At 39.5% G+C, this 16,681-nt stretch overlaps 1 protein-coding gene across 1 annotated transcript in view; it reads right to left on the reverse strand.

Moving 5' to 3' along the window:
* LOC137273038 (glutamate receptor 3-like) overlaps positions 1–16,681 on the reverse strand; it is a 45,543-nt gene that overhangs the window by 17,941 nt on the left and 10,921 nt on the right. The window contains exons 2-6 of the mRNA XM_067805478.1: positions 12,340–12,492; positions 9,189–9,437; positions 8,451–8,647; positions 3,356–3,409; positions 431–607 (exon numbers count right to left, since the gene is read on the reverse strand). Of these exons, the coding sequence (XP_067661579.1) occupies positions 431–607; positions 3,356–3,409; positions 8,451–8,647; positions 9,189–9,437; positions 12,340–12,492 (830 nt within the window). The remainder of the gene's footprint in view (positions 1–430; positions 608–3,355; positions 3,410–8,450; positions 8,648–9,188; positions 9,438–12,339; positions 12,493–16,681) is intronic.

Raw genomic sequence — 16,681 nt, forward strand, 5'->3', positions numbered from 1 at the left:
ACGGATAATCCATTTCCATCTCATTACTTAATCCATTCTAAAACGGGTTTAAAGTGTCCGTTTCCAGAGAGCCATATTCGCATTACAGTCGCAAAATCTCAGGGAAATATTGACCTAATAATAAAAGCTTTTCGACATATGTTGAAAATCGGTTTGTTTTGATGGGAATTGTTAATTAAATGGGCCCGAGGTGTACATAGATCGCCTACAAACATTAATCACTCACTCCGCTCCCACAGGAAAGTGAAATTTGGAACACGTGCTATCGAGTTAAACTGTACAAAGGCTGCTTGCACCCGTGAAATGATTCTGGAAATGGAATTAACGTGTCCTCTCTAGTCCCATCAGGCACAAGGCAACCAATACGGAATCTAAACCAGGGTCCATTATGCTATTGACATAGGAAATAGAAAACTCGTGTTCAGCTCACCGATTCTCGAAACTTCAGAGGTGTCGGTTTACCTAACCGGTTTAGGTTCCTCCCAAGGGTGCCGATAGCTCTCGTATCCTCAGACATGCTCTCCCCACGGCGAGTCTCCAGCAAACGGAAACCGGTTACGTTGACCCCTCCGTGTAGAAATGATTTGAGGTCTAGTAGTTCGATATCCTGCAATTCACAATATTGACAAAAGCGATGAATATACATGTATTGATATGATTATCGCTTTGTGCGATAAACAACAGGGCATTGATACATGAGACGTGATTTGTGTTCTGCCTACCACCGTTACTTTAATAACACTTACGTTAGAAAAGCCACAAGTACGAATCAATGATTCCTGCACGATTTGTTTTACTTTTAAAGTTCATATGTTTAAAACGTGGATATTCAATAAACAAGTTAGTAATTATGGCCAGTGCAAGTAAATCTTTAGTTTTAGCTAATTTGAGAGTCTACGTTAAAAACACACACAGTGCATCGAAATGTTCGTGACTGTGGAAGAAATCGGGTCCCATGTGAAAACGACCTCTTTTACCGCCCACGTGATTTCTGTTTTTTAGTACCTGTTTTACCAGTGAAAGATTGACAATGCGTGATGCTTAATCGTCCACGCTTCGAAAAACAAAAACGGATTCCCTCAGAGATTTGAGAAAGCAATCCACAGACACTGAAATATAATGACTCCAATGAAGAATTTGCCAACCATGTTCGAGAAAAGTCACGGTTTGTAGTCGATTCTAACACTTAAGCGAATTTTATGAATGATAGATTGGTACTGACCCACAAATGCAATTCAGCAGTGATGTGATTGACGTGAGTCTGGCAACCGGTATTAAATAGACATGGATGGATACGTTTCATGGAGAGTAAACGTCAAAATATTACGCTTTGATTGGCACCCTTTCGTTAACACCTGATTGGAATGACATTGACAACAACTCAAATAGTCTGGAGTATGGAATTTGGGCGATATTTCTGTATGTTGGAATAACACTTTCAATACCCATAAGAACTCGCTGCTAAAAGAGTCAAGTGTACAACTCCGTGTATATTTTGAGCAGGTGTTTGTTAGTTTAAAGCCTGAGTCAGCAATGCTACAGAGCACGACGCCAGAACATAATGGTGCCTGGACCAGAAACTCTAATGACTGACATCATGAAACACGAATCACTGTCGAATAGTGAGGTACAAACCAGGGGCACAACCAACGACTCTAAGGAGCAATGTATAGGTCAAGTTTAGACAGAAATTTGCTAATTGCTTCATGTTGATACAGATGCATCAAGTTCGTGTTCCACGGGTTTACCATAACATGCCATAAACTTTATGACTCTCTCTTCAAAACCTAGTAAAATGAGCATTCTCGATCATACCTCAGGTGTTTGGAGTCAAGTGAAAAATCCCATTTGTGATTTAACATGGAACTTTGATCATAGGAATACATTGTAAAACATTTTATCCTTGTGTTTGCGGGTCCGTTTATTGTTTTAGTCCAAAACTAACTGTTTTCGTTTCATTTACAACCTAACAGCCATTTAATTAATATTCCAAAGAGTGTCATGTGACTCTTGTCGATCGACGTTGCAAGGTTTAAGACCACAGTGAAAGTGAATAAACAGTCAAGCTTCCTTAACATTTTATGGTAATATGTGGAGGACATATCCAAATTTGACATCTCAGTGACGAAAAGGACGCCCTATTTCGACTTGTACCATAAGCATTTAGGTGACCGACTGACTTCCCTTTGCATCTGTTTGTAAAGGGTGTCAGTGGCTGGCAGGACCTTTTCGCGAAGACCGGGTAACTTTCTACTTGATACTGATTCATTCATAAACGCAGGCTCATGACACAGTCGGTATTATAAAATCGGCTCGGCCTTTACTACAGATTTCTTATGAATATGGAAAGGGTCTCACACGAATGTATTTAATGTAGAAATCCAACAGTTACTGAAACAGATTGTACAATGACACGTTCCTCCATCTATCATTCATGATATTCAGTGGTCCATTTAGAAATCTACGAAAGAATATAATCTTTGCTAATTTACCTCTAACGCTCTGTGAATTGTTTATTGGATAACGGAGATTACTTATCCTGAAATCTTATATACATTTGCTACAAAGACAAGCAATAGACATAACTGAGTTCAAGTGTATGTATTCAGAACCGTCTCATGACACAACTACGATCGTAATTTAGAATGTATGTAATTCCTCTTGTCTCATGAAGGCACGCGAAGGTCAAGGTCAAGGTCAAAGGTTATGGTTATGTTCGTCTCGGCGATGGAGTTGGTGTTGTTACATTAGTTATAGATGTGTTGCTAACGATTTCGAACATAACCAATAAGATCTGGCTTTCAAGCAGTGTGTAAAACGGTTTCCTAATTTTGCTGGTCAGTCGGGCTACCCATGCCTTAAAGTTACTGTCCAACAGGAAAATTCACTAGCCTGAATTTTGAATGTAGAAATTGAATTTTAATGACCAAAATATTACAAAAATAGATGAAAATGAGGTATTGTCGGTATGACCAGGGTTTCATCAGCAAGCTGCTTATATGGTGGGCATTTGTATCTGACCATCATCCTGTAGGGTTTAAAAGTTTATTATAACGTAACAAGTCGGAGAGGAATATATTTACAAAATGACGCCGTTGACTGTGGAGATTTACCGCCCTACTGGATTTTTACTAGCCACGGGCTAGTGGCTGATTTCGCACACTGCTTTCGAGAATTAACTCAATCGTGGCGCGTGTAAGGGACATTACTCTACAATGTTTAGTCCGTCGCCAAGAACAACTGACTTTGGAGTTCATAGACCCATCCTTCCAACCCTGTTATATTTAAACAGTAACATTTGAAACTGATGTCAGACACTGAACCATAGCAACTTAAATAATAATCGCTCACAAACCGGGCCCGCGATGATGTAATGATAGTCTTCTCTGTTCATACCCACGTCCACAATCTGCAAAGAAAGGCGAAAGCATGTAAAAAGTTGACACATTACAAGTTTATTTGTATTTTGTTGTGTAACGCCACACTCAGTGATATTCCGGCTATATGACGGCGGTCTGTGAATTGTGCTATCAACCAGGGATCCTAATCCGGGCGATTTATAGATTTGGGGACCTGCTGAGTGATGAGTGATAGCTTAAAGTATCTAAATATATCATCAGTGCAAATCACTTCAATGAATACGACACAAATCATGTTTTAATGTGCTGAAGGACGAATCACTCTGACTATAGTACTAATTTATCTTCTGCCTTTATATCTATATAAAGGCAGAAGATATGTCGTAATATTGGAAATGCCATTTATGCATCAGTGGAATATTTGAACCTATTTAAGTAAATAAATAAATAATTATAATATAAAAAAACAACAACCGGAAGACTCGTTTGATGGTAACATGGTCGTTTTGCTTGTTTTGTCAATAGGATATTGTTTGGGATTGAGGTTAGAAATATTTTGGTTTGTGAAAAGGGAAGTGTTCACACAAGCACGACATTGGAACCGTGATGCATGTGCATTATGCATTCAGGCATAAACTGTCGGCTTGAATGACAGTCGTTCACCTGTTTCCTGAACATTGCAGCTATGGCTGGCTTAACATAATATCAGCGACAACAAGCCATAGGATGTCTACACAATCCCCAGCGACGTTTCTTTTGCCTTTCAGTATATAACGTGTTCAGGATCAATATAATTACAGGATTCCTCATTGTGTATCCCGTTGAGAAAATACCAGGGGCTATTTTGAATGAAGTATAAACTTTGAATAATAGAGTATACATGTACAAAACGTTAAGTCAGTGTAGATCGATATGCACTTTGCATAGGTGCCAAGTTATATTCCTGTCAAAACACACATACCCATATGTCAAATCCAATTATGTGTCTCCATTCTAATCTGTCGAAACTGACACGTGATATCAATTCACACCAAGAACCAAATAAGTTTTTGTTTTCTTAAGATGACCAGTAGGAAAGTTCAGAATGAAACCTCCGATGGTCATCTCATTATCCAGCCTGTTGTCAGTCAAACTGTGCAAAGATCAGTCTGTTTTCGCCATCTGGCGGAACACTTGACCCCAGCGTCATTTCAAAGTGTACATAACTTCAGTGATCTAGACATTCCTATATAAGATCTCTATTGGTCTAGACGGTCTGCCATATGGATCCACTGGAGGCCAAACACTCTCACTCATGGTCAATTTGACTACCTCTCAGTCTATTTGGTGAATGGCAGTTGGATTAGACGCTTATTGTTAGAAACTGATGCCAAAATTAATACGAGTAATTCCCTCGCTATTACGCGTTGCCGTGCATAATGAAATCAACAAATATCTCGTATTGGGCCTGATTAAATGTCATTCACTTTCGTGTGGGTTTGAGTAACTTGACAGACAGGCTATCATTTTGTAACTTGTCATGCTGCTGTAAATGGGAAACCTTTTCATTCACGGAATATACTGAACCAGAAACATACCTAATACTGAAGTGTATCATGGTGGCTTCATCTCATGTTTTTCTACGCATGGTAGAAACCGATGTTACATAAAGTCATGCTGTACACCCCAACCTGGTATTTGTCAGTTGATTAAACTGATGATGGAAACAAGAGGTGCGCCTCTGATATTATAGTAACTGGTAATGGATTATGCTAATGGAGATATTCTCGTGATATTCCTGCAAATTCCACTTGGGATATATTTGAAACAGGTGGCCGTATTTTCATCTCCAGGCTGCGCTATGGAATATAATTTATATAACCAAGTCATATACATGTATGTATACGAGCGCTAACATATACTGAAAACTATAATATTAAAACCATAGCTATCGCTGTGGTGGATGTTTAGAGCCCTGTGGCGTTAAATCTGAGTTCAACGTCTGATAATGAATATTTACATCCTGCATATGAACAGACGTGATGCACCTGCACAAATGGCTTTACACCATCTTGCTCTAATTACAAACGTCTCCATCACTATACCTATGTAGATAACTCAGATACCTATATACAGGTGTGTCTCTTGTGTCTATTATAGACTGCACGGACAAGTGTACGTGTATGTTTCATTTGTGCCAATTATTGTACATGTACAGCTTAGGCACATCTGTCTGGAGGTATGTCACCAGAGGTGTACCTGGATCTGTCCCCTGTATTCATCACTGAACATTTATATCCCAGATACATACATGCACGTTGGTTTCGTTGTGTCCATCGTAGATCACAGACGTGTACCTGGATGTGTCTCCTGTGTTCATTATTGATCATAATCCATCTCTTACAAGAGTTGCAACAAAACAATCGTTATCAAGGGCATAAAAATCAAAGATGTTTACAGACAGTGAAGAAAGGTCTTGCATATTTTATGTGACAAGTTGTAACTCTGCGCGTTCTTTCTACAGAACCACACCGCCAACTTTACTTGGTTTAACTGTGAGCAATAGGCCAAATCTTATATTAAGTTATAGTAAACAGATTATATCATTATATGGTCAACGCCACCAGCAATTTTCCTCGTGTCACTTGAAAGGATTTATTGTCTGGGTTAAATGGCTAATCGCGTTCTATAATTCATCTACGAAAACATCCATGATGCGGCGACGGTGAATACGCTTTAGGTTTACAACACGGCTTATAATGTAATAGAAAGTTAAGACAGTCTTGTGCTCCTGTCGTTCCTTTAAAACCTCAAACGGATATTACATTACCTTTTTTGTTGTAAAAACAATGTTTTTCTTGCTTAACACCGTATACAGAAATGTCCAACCTATGTGACAATGGTCTGTAAATTAGCGAATCGGGATTCGTGATTGACGTAATGAGCATCCGGGATATTCCCGGGAGGTAAAGTTTTCTTGTTACAGTCTTCTTAATGTTGTGGCTGTGTTATTATAAGAGATTAAGTCACTGGCTGCTGTGAAATTCTGACCTATGTTGTGGAAATATGATTTGAGTTTAGCTCACTGAGATTATAATGGTACGTTTTTATGTGTTCACGCAGTTAGTGCTATACGGTATATGCATGTCTTACATATTGTATAAATACGACCAAACTATAGTAGCTAGTATCATTTTCAATCACAGTTAGGAGAGTTCCATAACGAGTTCCTATGGACAGCCTATGTTGCTCTTGAGGATATCAGAGTGAAAACCATCTTGGCTATGTTTTCACTTGGGATAACTATATACAGATACGAACTAATGTGCATTTTTATACAAAGGATTATCACATGGTTACCATAATGAACGGAGACAAAGGACGTACTCACTGTGAAAACCAGCAAATAGTTGAATCAGTCCACGATTGTATTATATAGACACAACGCTTTAAATTTTCACAGAAAAATAATTGACTTAACTTAAGAGTAACCTTCGAGAATGGAACCACCACGACACTGACGGTCACAGAACAAATAACAGCTTGGAGGACTGGCATGGACGGTTAAACAAAATTGTGGGAAAAGCCCACCCCAACGTTTTCGAGATGACAAAAGTCACAAACAAATGAATTGAAATTGCTACAATACAATGACCTTTGTTCGACTTGAAAGTAATGCCCCCCTACCCCACTAGTATCCGACCCATTGCACTTTACAATACGATATCAACTTTCAATCAAAGGTGAAATTGAAAAATTATAATTGGAAATAAATGAAACATATTTATTAAATTCCACAGCTTCGTCAACATGGCGTCAGGAGAGAAGGCGTTGGTAAATGGTATGGTTGTTTGCTTCCACAGACAACTGGCTTTATCGCGGACTTTCAGAAGTACTTTCTAATTTTTGTTATTTTCCCAATGGAAACTCTTTCTCCAGTCGACGATATGCACTATTTGGAGACGACATGTAATGTTAAAACTGTAAATATATGTCTAAACGGTGCACGTTGTATTTCGTACATGTTTAAAACTATTTCAATTTTCAAGAATGTTGAGTGTGTAGAGGTACTGAACGTGGTCACGTTTGTGAATGTATAGGAAAATGTCGTGTAACAAAGACCTATGTCCACAGTGATCTGTTTGATCTGGCTGGAGTAATAAACTCGAAAGTTAGCGCCTGCCAAAGTTTGACAAGACAATGCCCACTTTGGACAATTTTCGCCAAGGACAATTCCCACCTTTGGCATTTGTCTCCCTGGACAATTTCAGTTTTGCTAATTGCCATGTAGAGTTAATTAAAGAAGCAGCCTTAGGGAGTTGTTTGGTCATGGTTCAACATATACACTTTCTTTACAGGTTGGTAGAAATGTCAAGAAGAAGAAGAAGAAGAAGAAGAAGAAGAAGAAGAAGAAGAAGAAATATTTCTTCTTATTTCCATCTGCCACTGGTTGTATTTTATCTCTCGCATGTGAGACTTGTGAGACTCGCATGGTGGAAATTGTCCTGAATATACGTGGGAATTGACGAAAATGTTGGTGGGAAAAGACGGTGGATAAATGAACATCTTACAGCTCTAACCTGTGGGAATTCACTTAAACGTGTTTATCTTACATAAAGATGGCAGTCGACCCATGTTGAGGTTAAACTGGACTGGCATGTTGATGAAGATCAGTCTTGATGTATCTGGCATTGCCTTTATTGTAAGTAAGAACTGACTGATATCTGGAGAACATTCACTTGCCTTTTCTTGTATTTGTCTCGGGGATCACTGGTGGCGCAGGTAGCCCTTTACCTTTTCGCAAACAACATTACTGTTATACATTGCGCACTGGCTATTATATCTTGCAACGGACTGTGGAATCGTACAACGGCCTGAACCTTTCCCGAGATGGTTTATAAGTATGGAAAATTAACTGTTTAATGTTTTTCCATGAAATGGAAAGTACAAAGGGAGTTTCCATTGAGAAAACCGCAATACGTGTAAACCTTCTGAATGAGAATTGAGGTTACCTACAGCAAGTGTGGAATCTCTCTCTCTCTCTCTCTCTCTCTCTCTCCCCCTCCCTCTCTCTAAAGCAAGAAATACGTCATCATGAAGAATGATACTCACTTGATTGAGGAAAACTTGATATGAAGAAATATTCCTTAAGGACACCACAATTCTTTTCCTGTAGACACGATCAGATCGGTCTAGTTTTCGTAGAACATCACGTGACATTGCAACAGTGCGTAGTCTCTGAGCATCTACAACTAGGCTTGTATTGGGCTCTCTAAAGGCATCGTAGAGGTTCTGTAATTGCCAAAGTCCTACAAAAAAGGTTTTCGACACAAAATGCATGACAATGGTTGTTGTTTCTTATTTTCGACTAAACCACCAGGCATTATTCGCACAAAAATACCCCTAACTGTATTTTTCTATAAGATTCAGGCTCCAGCAAGGCTGAAAAATGTTTCCATCGAAATCAGTGTTACATAATGTCAAAGTAAACGGACTTTAATTACGGGACACTGAATGTTTCATATTGACAAATTTACCCTTCATGGCTCAGCAAACATTACTGTTTGCATTCATGTTTTTACCATTGATTTGATAATTAGAAGTGAAATTTTATCCAATCAAGTCAATTGTCGTAAACTTCATTCGTTCAAAATACCCTTACGATTACACAAATCTAGGTCTCTGGAGACCGTAAATAATGCACTGGCAGCCCTCGAGTAAAGAGACAATTTTATAAAATCAATCGCAAAACTATTCACTGATTGCAAGGCATTAACGCCACATACAAGTCTTTAATCAATAAGAAAACACAAACAGTGCGTACAGAACGTCACACCTAAATAAACTTACCGTCGTCGGAATCAAACAAGAAATATATTTTTGACCATCCATAAAATTTGATTATATCGATGACTGCACTGGTGTAAGACGGACTGATGCTGATGTCGTAAGCGTAGCCGTCGCCAGGTTCGTTCCTTGTCGGCGTGAATAGAAAGTAGGGGATTTTTAACGCTTGACTGTACGATTGGATTGTGTTGTAAGAAGCCGCAGCGCTGGCCCCGAAAAGAATAAAAACTCCCCTGTCGAGCTGATCACATACTGAAATGAAAAGACGTTTATTAACGCGCATAAGTACAGCATTCAACGTGTTGTTGTTAACGCCATGCTTTTTAATATTCCAGTTGTATCACCGCTGTCTGTAAATAATCAGGTTAAGTCAGGGTACGATGATATGCAACAGGGTGAGTTATCGAACTTAGCCACCCAACCACCATCTTCTCCCTTGAGGAACATACGTAACATACCAATAAGGAATATGCATGGGGATTACGGAAGAGTGAGTGAATGAGTTTAGTTTTACGCCGCACTCTTCCAGTTATATGGCGGCGGTCTGTACGTAATCGAGTCTGAATCAGATAATCCAGTGATCAACAACCTGAGCATCGACCAACGCATTTGCGATACGATGGCACGTGTCCACCAAGTCAGCGAGCCTGACCACCCGATCCCGTTAGTCGCCTAGGTTACTGATGGTCAATTCTAAGACGAATTTCACGGGTCAGTTATAGAAGAGAAGAAGAGGGGATTTTCTTATCCCAAATCATAAAAATACATGGCTTGCACTTTAAATGTTCAAGTTGTTCATAAATAAAGAATTGAATAAGACAAGATTTGTATTGCAAATAATTTTACCAAGAAACATATTGCTACCATCTGATCGTTATAATGATCGTTCTTGGAGACAGACATGTGCGAAAGGATGATTTTACCACCACATAGTCTAGTATTTGGGGCATATATCTGAAACTTATCTAAAAACTCCGACGCTCAATGAGATTAAAACCCCGCATAAAATGAATCTGTCGAGACAGCGAGTTTTTCATATAATATATATAAGAGTTTGAGAGTTTTATCTAATTTATTAAACAAGTGGCACGTCTAGCCATAGATTCAACTGGAACCAAATTTCCGGCGCACGTTACCTCTGCAAACGATTTGGATGGCGTCATGTATTTGTAGGCGTAATACACACCCTCTTCCGCGTCTGCGTTTGTCACACACAAAAAACAAAACATCAATTTTTATTACAATGAACATTTGTAACTGGTCTTAAGATAGGCTCCCACCTCCCCTCACCCCGAAGTGATACCAATCACCCTAATTTTCACTCTCAGATCAAGGTCAAGGACTAGAACAGACAACAATTTGTCATATGGTCTCTAAGGATTTTTGTATGGTCGTGTAATGCATTGTTTTTGTGGCAACCTTTTGCTGTGTCAATAATTAATGGGACAATTCATGTGAGTATTGCCTCTGCCATTTATTTCCAAAATGTGACCACTGTGACAAATATCACTTTATTCCTATGAGCAATGTACTTCTTGATACCGTTGTACATAATTCTCCTGCAGTGAATGTGTTCCTGCTATGCTACCGTGTATAACCACATTAATATGCAAAATGTGGATTGATTGGTAAATCTGGTTAAATTAGATATACTTGTGAACTGCATAACGGTTCTTTGTTTGTTCAGCTAACATCGTTTCAGGCCGACTATCGACATGTAACGTCATATAATGGCATAACAATAATTGTATTTTAGCTTTTGACGATATATTTACTCTAAGGATGTTTCAGTCGTATACGCTGCCACAATATCCCCATATAAAATAGTTCCCTTATGATCCTTGGTTCTAGTCCCACTATGTACTGATTTTGCTTCTGGCTTTATAAAATATATGGGATGCTTGTGTGTCCATAGTAAACAGTTATGTTCGTTGCGTAAGGTGTACGGCATGGTACAGGTTTTTCATCCGCGGCTTTACGAAACCTGTTTTCTTTATTGACCGTGGCTCTTCCTTTAAAAACAACCTTTCACCTTTTGTGCGTTCTCACTCCCAAGTGGACTAAACATAAAAGTTCAAACTGCCACACAAAAATAATCCATGAAGACAGCTTTCACGTATTACGAGAACTTACAGTCAACTGTATTGATTTCTGTGAACATTCTGGAGCTTGTTTTGATTGGTTTTGCAAACTCTTGTATGGAAAAAGCCAGGGCAATATGTGGAGTTGTAAAATATAGGAGTGAAATCAATATTTTAAAAAAAACCCACATCTGTGTATATTTGTGACTTTAAATAATTCATGTTTGACAAAAAGACGATTACTACTAAACCAAGATGGTTTAAAGACTATGGTGCGACATGTAGATGGTTCTGGAACATGTATATCAATTATATATAGCGTTGGATGCAAACACGCACAACATTGTATTTATCATAACACTCTTAGAGGGGAAAAAGTGAGTTACGCCCCAAGGAACCCAGGTATCATAATATGTTGAGATTCTTACACTTCTCATCAGAACTTAGATTCGAAATGCTAGATATTCGGTGGTTAGATATAGAAAAAAGTCCGAACAGCTCTGAGACAATATTATATACAACTAGGCCCTCTTTTCTAATTTTACAATAATATGAGTGATTGACGTGGGACTGTGAGTGAGCTGTTGCTGTCTTGAAAAGTATTTTACTAGTTTCCTGTTGTTTCACCATCTTGAAGGAATTCCAAAATAGTTAAAGACGTGTCAGACATTTACCATGTGTGTATTGTATTTGGAGGATATACCTAGGCCTCAGCTCTTCAGGTGAGAGGACGATGTCAGCTGAACTGAAAGCTACCCTAATTTACGATATACTCCTTAAAAAGAATATGTGGTACGGGGGGATTCCACAAAGTTCTCTAAATTAAACAGAAACGACAAATAATTACATTCACACACCATTACCGCGTGACGTCTATACTCTCCAGAACATACAATAAGGGGTTATTGAATTGATTCAGGCTAGTAATGTTATTGCTGCACCATGGCCTTGAATCATGCCACTAAGTGCAAGATGAAACCTTTGCTAGTAAGGTAATAAATATTGCAAAAACAAAATCCAACTGCGAAAAGTAATCAGTTTGTAATCGTAGAGATGTCGGTACACGGACTTACTGGCGGCGCTAAGCTGGTAGCTGTCTCTGATGTTGATGATGCTGTATGAGGCGTTGATGATGATCCGGGAACGAGAGTTGTTGAGGTTGTTGAAGTTAATGGCTTTCTGTATCTCCCTTCTGACTTCAGAGTCTGCATCGTCAAGGATAACACCTGCGCACAAACCGTTAAAGAACAGATGAACGTTTATCGTTATCAAGGGTCAACATACAACATTAGTTTTTGTTTGGGTTGTTTTGTTTCTTGTTTAACGCCGCTACAGCATTACTAAACATATGAAATTTGACCGATATCAAGGTTCATACCTGAGCGTAAAACATTACTCAACATATGAACGCTTGGAACCACCGAGGGTCGTAAATGAGCACTGATAATCAGGCAACAGATGGACGTTTACACTCATCAATTAATTATGGGTCAGATCCTTATGCAGTCTAGATGGAATACATGTGATTTAGATATCATATGGATGTATACCTTCATGTTTGGTTGTTGTTATAACCAAACCAAACTAAGAAATGGCTATTGGGTGGTGATATACTTAACACTCTGGATCTCAGCTTGAAATATTTTGGCCATCATTTCGTTATGACGTTCCTGCTGTTGTGTTCAATGTTTAAATGCATACGTTGTGCATCCGGACATGTTACTTCCTCAATCACGATGACAAGATGGATTGGTGAAAGGACACGTAGTTCGTACACAAGGTCTAGCCATCTCGAGAGTCTCCGATATATTCCCATTAGGATCAGAGAAAACAAACATGAAGCTGATAGAACCTATCATATCACCTTTACATTGATCTCACGTGTTACAGTAGTGTAATCAGTGGAAATACCCATGTACCTGACGTGTCAATAATGACCTCTGGTACCTCAGTACTGCGATCGTCAGTAGCTGTACACACTGAAATATGTGCCACCAAGATATTTTTCACGATTTAATCAGCTTACAAGTGGTGTACATTCAGCCATGGGAACAAAACGTCACATGCGCCCTTCTTTCTGTGTGATATCCAATTTCAGTATAGTACATGAGCCCGTTGGACGTAGATTAGCGCTGATGCTACTTTCCTTCCTCTTAGGTGGTTTTCATGTTACAAGTGTGGCTTTAGAGGGATTCGGTGTAGTACAAATATAGATCGTCAGCGCCAGAGAATATTCGGTCATGACTATCATCAGAAACAATTCCGTTTGGTATAAAAGGAAAGTAGCAGCAAAAAGTATATGAATGGACAACAGAAAATCAACGATGACACCAGGCGTTTGCGAAACAGGATAAGCATGTCGCCCGAACCCATTTTGCAATATTCTATCGCTATCACAGCGTGGGACACTCTTGTAACTCTTCACATTGCAACTATGTGGCAAATCGAACGCGGGTCCTCCATGTGTCAAGCGAATTGTGCTTTTAGATCTTCAGCTGCGTTTCATAAAAAAGTCTAACAAATGCGATAGTGATAGGCGCGCTTTGATTCTTAACCTTTCAATGTTGACAGAATATGACAACTTGAAGGAAGTACTCTTGGTAGGACGGCCACCCGTAAAGCAGAATATTCTAACATCAGCTGTGTTCAAGTCAAAGAAATGAGGACATCCTCTCTGAGAGAGTCTGGCAAATATTTAACTTCTTTGAGAAGATATTGGAACATGGAATGGGAAATTTTCCGTGAAGAAGTTTGGTGAGGTCCTGAATCGATTGCTGGAACAAGACGAACTGTCACGTCCTCTTATCGGTCTGACAAGGATTCATGACTTCTGATATGTGCACAAGGAACTAATGATGGAACCGTTAATGTTTGCGAGCAATAAAGTCACACAGATCGATCTCGTCTTGTCAGCAACCTCATTGCCACTGACGTGGACAACGTTTGTCTCTTACAGGATGAAACATGGCCATGCCTCCTGCTCTTCCTGAGTCTCTTCCATTTCAAGGTGGCCAATAGTTTGCAGTGGTTTGAGATCTGTCTATTTGACCCAGACCTTTTCGACACTCATCGTTCGCAGTTGCCAATAAAATGCCAGTGAGTAGATTGGATAGATTCCATACCTCAACAGTATTGGGTTTCAAAGTCCCTTGAGGTTAAATTGCGGTGTTAGGGTAGACACCAATTCAGTTGCATTCGGGCAGATGGATAACATGAACGACACAACCTGTTCATATCATCCTGCCTATCAGGATGTTGGTGGAAGCTGCATCAGAATCAACCTAGAATTCATGACATTAGCTTTTACGTTGTTAAACAAAGCATTCAGCAATATTGAAGCTACATGGAACACACTGTATCCGACACTGGATCAGACAAAGCAACGATTGATAGTCATCCACGATCAACGCCGTGGAAGTATAATATGCAGCCAACAAACGCACCAAGCCTCATCACCACGTATATATAGCGCCTTTAACCACCAAACTAGACTACACGGGACCTTTTCTGGACGCAGGGCCCATCGGTATAGAGAAAAGATATTTGAAAAGCATGAAATCTGTGAGAAACATAGTTAACCGCATTTTGGATTCTTCATTCATCTCATTCATATTAAGTTGACCCTTCGGCAAATGAGTAGTTCGGTGGTCCATACGAATCCGGGTTCTATTCCCGTTAGTACAATGTTCGATGCCGATGTCTGGTGTACCCAGCTGTGCTAATACGTGAGAATGTGTGCTTTAATCCGCCAACACACAGAGTATAGAGACACACACGAACAGTCACACAGACAAACGCACGCACATACACAGACACACACACACACACACACACACACACACACACACACACACACACACACACACACACACACACACACACATACCTTTAGTTAGTCCTGTCAGTAATTAATGGCTTGGAGAAGGAGGGTCCTCATTACTGGGTCTCACTGTATTACCTCAGTGCGTTTGTGAACATTGTAAATACAGACTCAGCTATGTAAATATTCCACGGCACACTCAAAGAGTACGTTCATATCAACTTCTGTCCTGTGCTAAATCCTGTGAAAGAATCCACCCACTAAAAACCGCCGTCTGGTTAAACCTCAGACCTGACAATGTCGGTATGGACTTTGGACCATCTCCATCTATTTTCAAATAACAGTAAGCTTTTCGTGTCATTTCCTTTTTCCGGCGTCATGCTACGTCACTGCATACGGTTCTTGTGAGTTTACCAGAATATCTTGGTAGTACCACACTGCATAAGTAGGTATGTTTAACGACATGATGTGATAAGAAGTAAGCCGAGAAAAATGCATAGAAGGCGCCAGGAGTCATTAAATTTCCGAACCACAGCATCCATGAGAAATGTCCTGCATAAATGTAATAGACAGTAATTGGTCAATCAGGGCAGCTTATGCATGTGACCGCATAGCCCATAAATCTTATTCCTGTGTTATACTTGGTTGCTGCGTTTTTTAAATGTTCTTAATAGGCATAAGTCACGAAACATGTCAGAATGTCTCAATTTGAAGTGTTTTCATTTCAGCATTGGCCAGTGTAGATGAAGACGTATGTGTACGTGAACTTGTCCCCTTTAGACATGATCTCTGTGTAAATGAACATGTCCTCTTTGTAAATGAACAAGCCTTCTTTGTATTGGAACATGTTCTCTTTTTCATGAACATGCCCCTAAATGAGCATGCTCTCGTTGCCTTCCTTGTTAATAAACATGCCCTCTTTACATACAAATGACCTTGTCGCATTTGAAACTGCCCTCTTTGATCACGAACATGCTCCGTTTGAACATGAACATGCCGTCTTTGTCACTACACACGCCCTTTTGGATATAAAATGTCTTTTGTTATATGACCATGTCCTTTTGCACATGAACGTACCCTCTTTGTATATGAACATGTTCTTTTGTACATGAAAGTAGACTCATTGGTCATGAACGTCCGCGCTTGAACACGAAGATGCCCCTTTGGCGTCTACGTGCCATGGGCAAAGCTTCGGGCCATAGGACTCAAGACTCATACTGCTGACAATCGCTTTTCAATGTGCAAACCCTCAAATACCAAAAGCATTTTGACTGTTCTGTACTCAAGTTTATCCACTTCTGCCGTTTCAATAGAAATATGTATGATTGGATGTCATTAGCGAAAAATTGCATTTATGTGAATGATATAGCCATTCTTGAACATACAGATTTTTAGAGCCCCTCTTACAGCCAGGTGCCCTATTTGTGCAATGAAGGCACGCCCCTTTTATATGAACATGCGCAGGAACATTTCTCACTTAATACGAAGATACTCTCGTCATACAGTAACAACTGTTACATCTATATGCATTCTTTCAAAATGAACATGCTATCCTTGTACGTGAACATATCTGAATTGGGAGGTGTTGTTTTTGT

The sequence above is a fragment of the Haliotis asinina genome, chromosome 2 (assembly GCF_037392515.1).
Source record: "Haliotis asinina isolate JCU_RB_2024 chromosome 2, JCU_Hal_asi_v2, whole genome shotgun sequence".
Lineage (NCBI taxonomy): Eukaryota > Metazoa > Mollusca > Gastropoda > Lepetellida > Haliotidae > Haliotis > Haliotis asinina.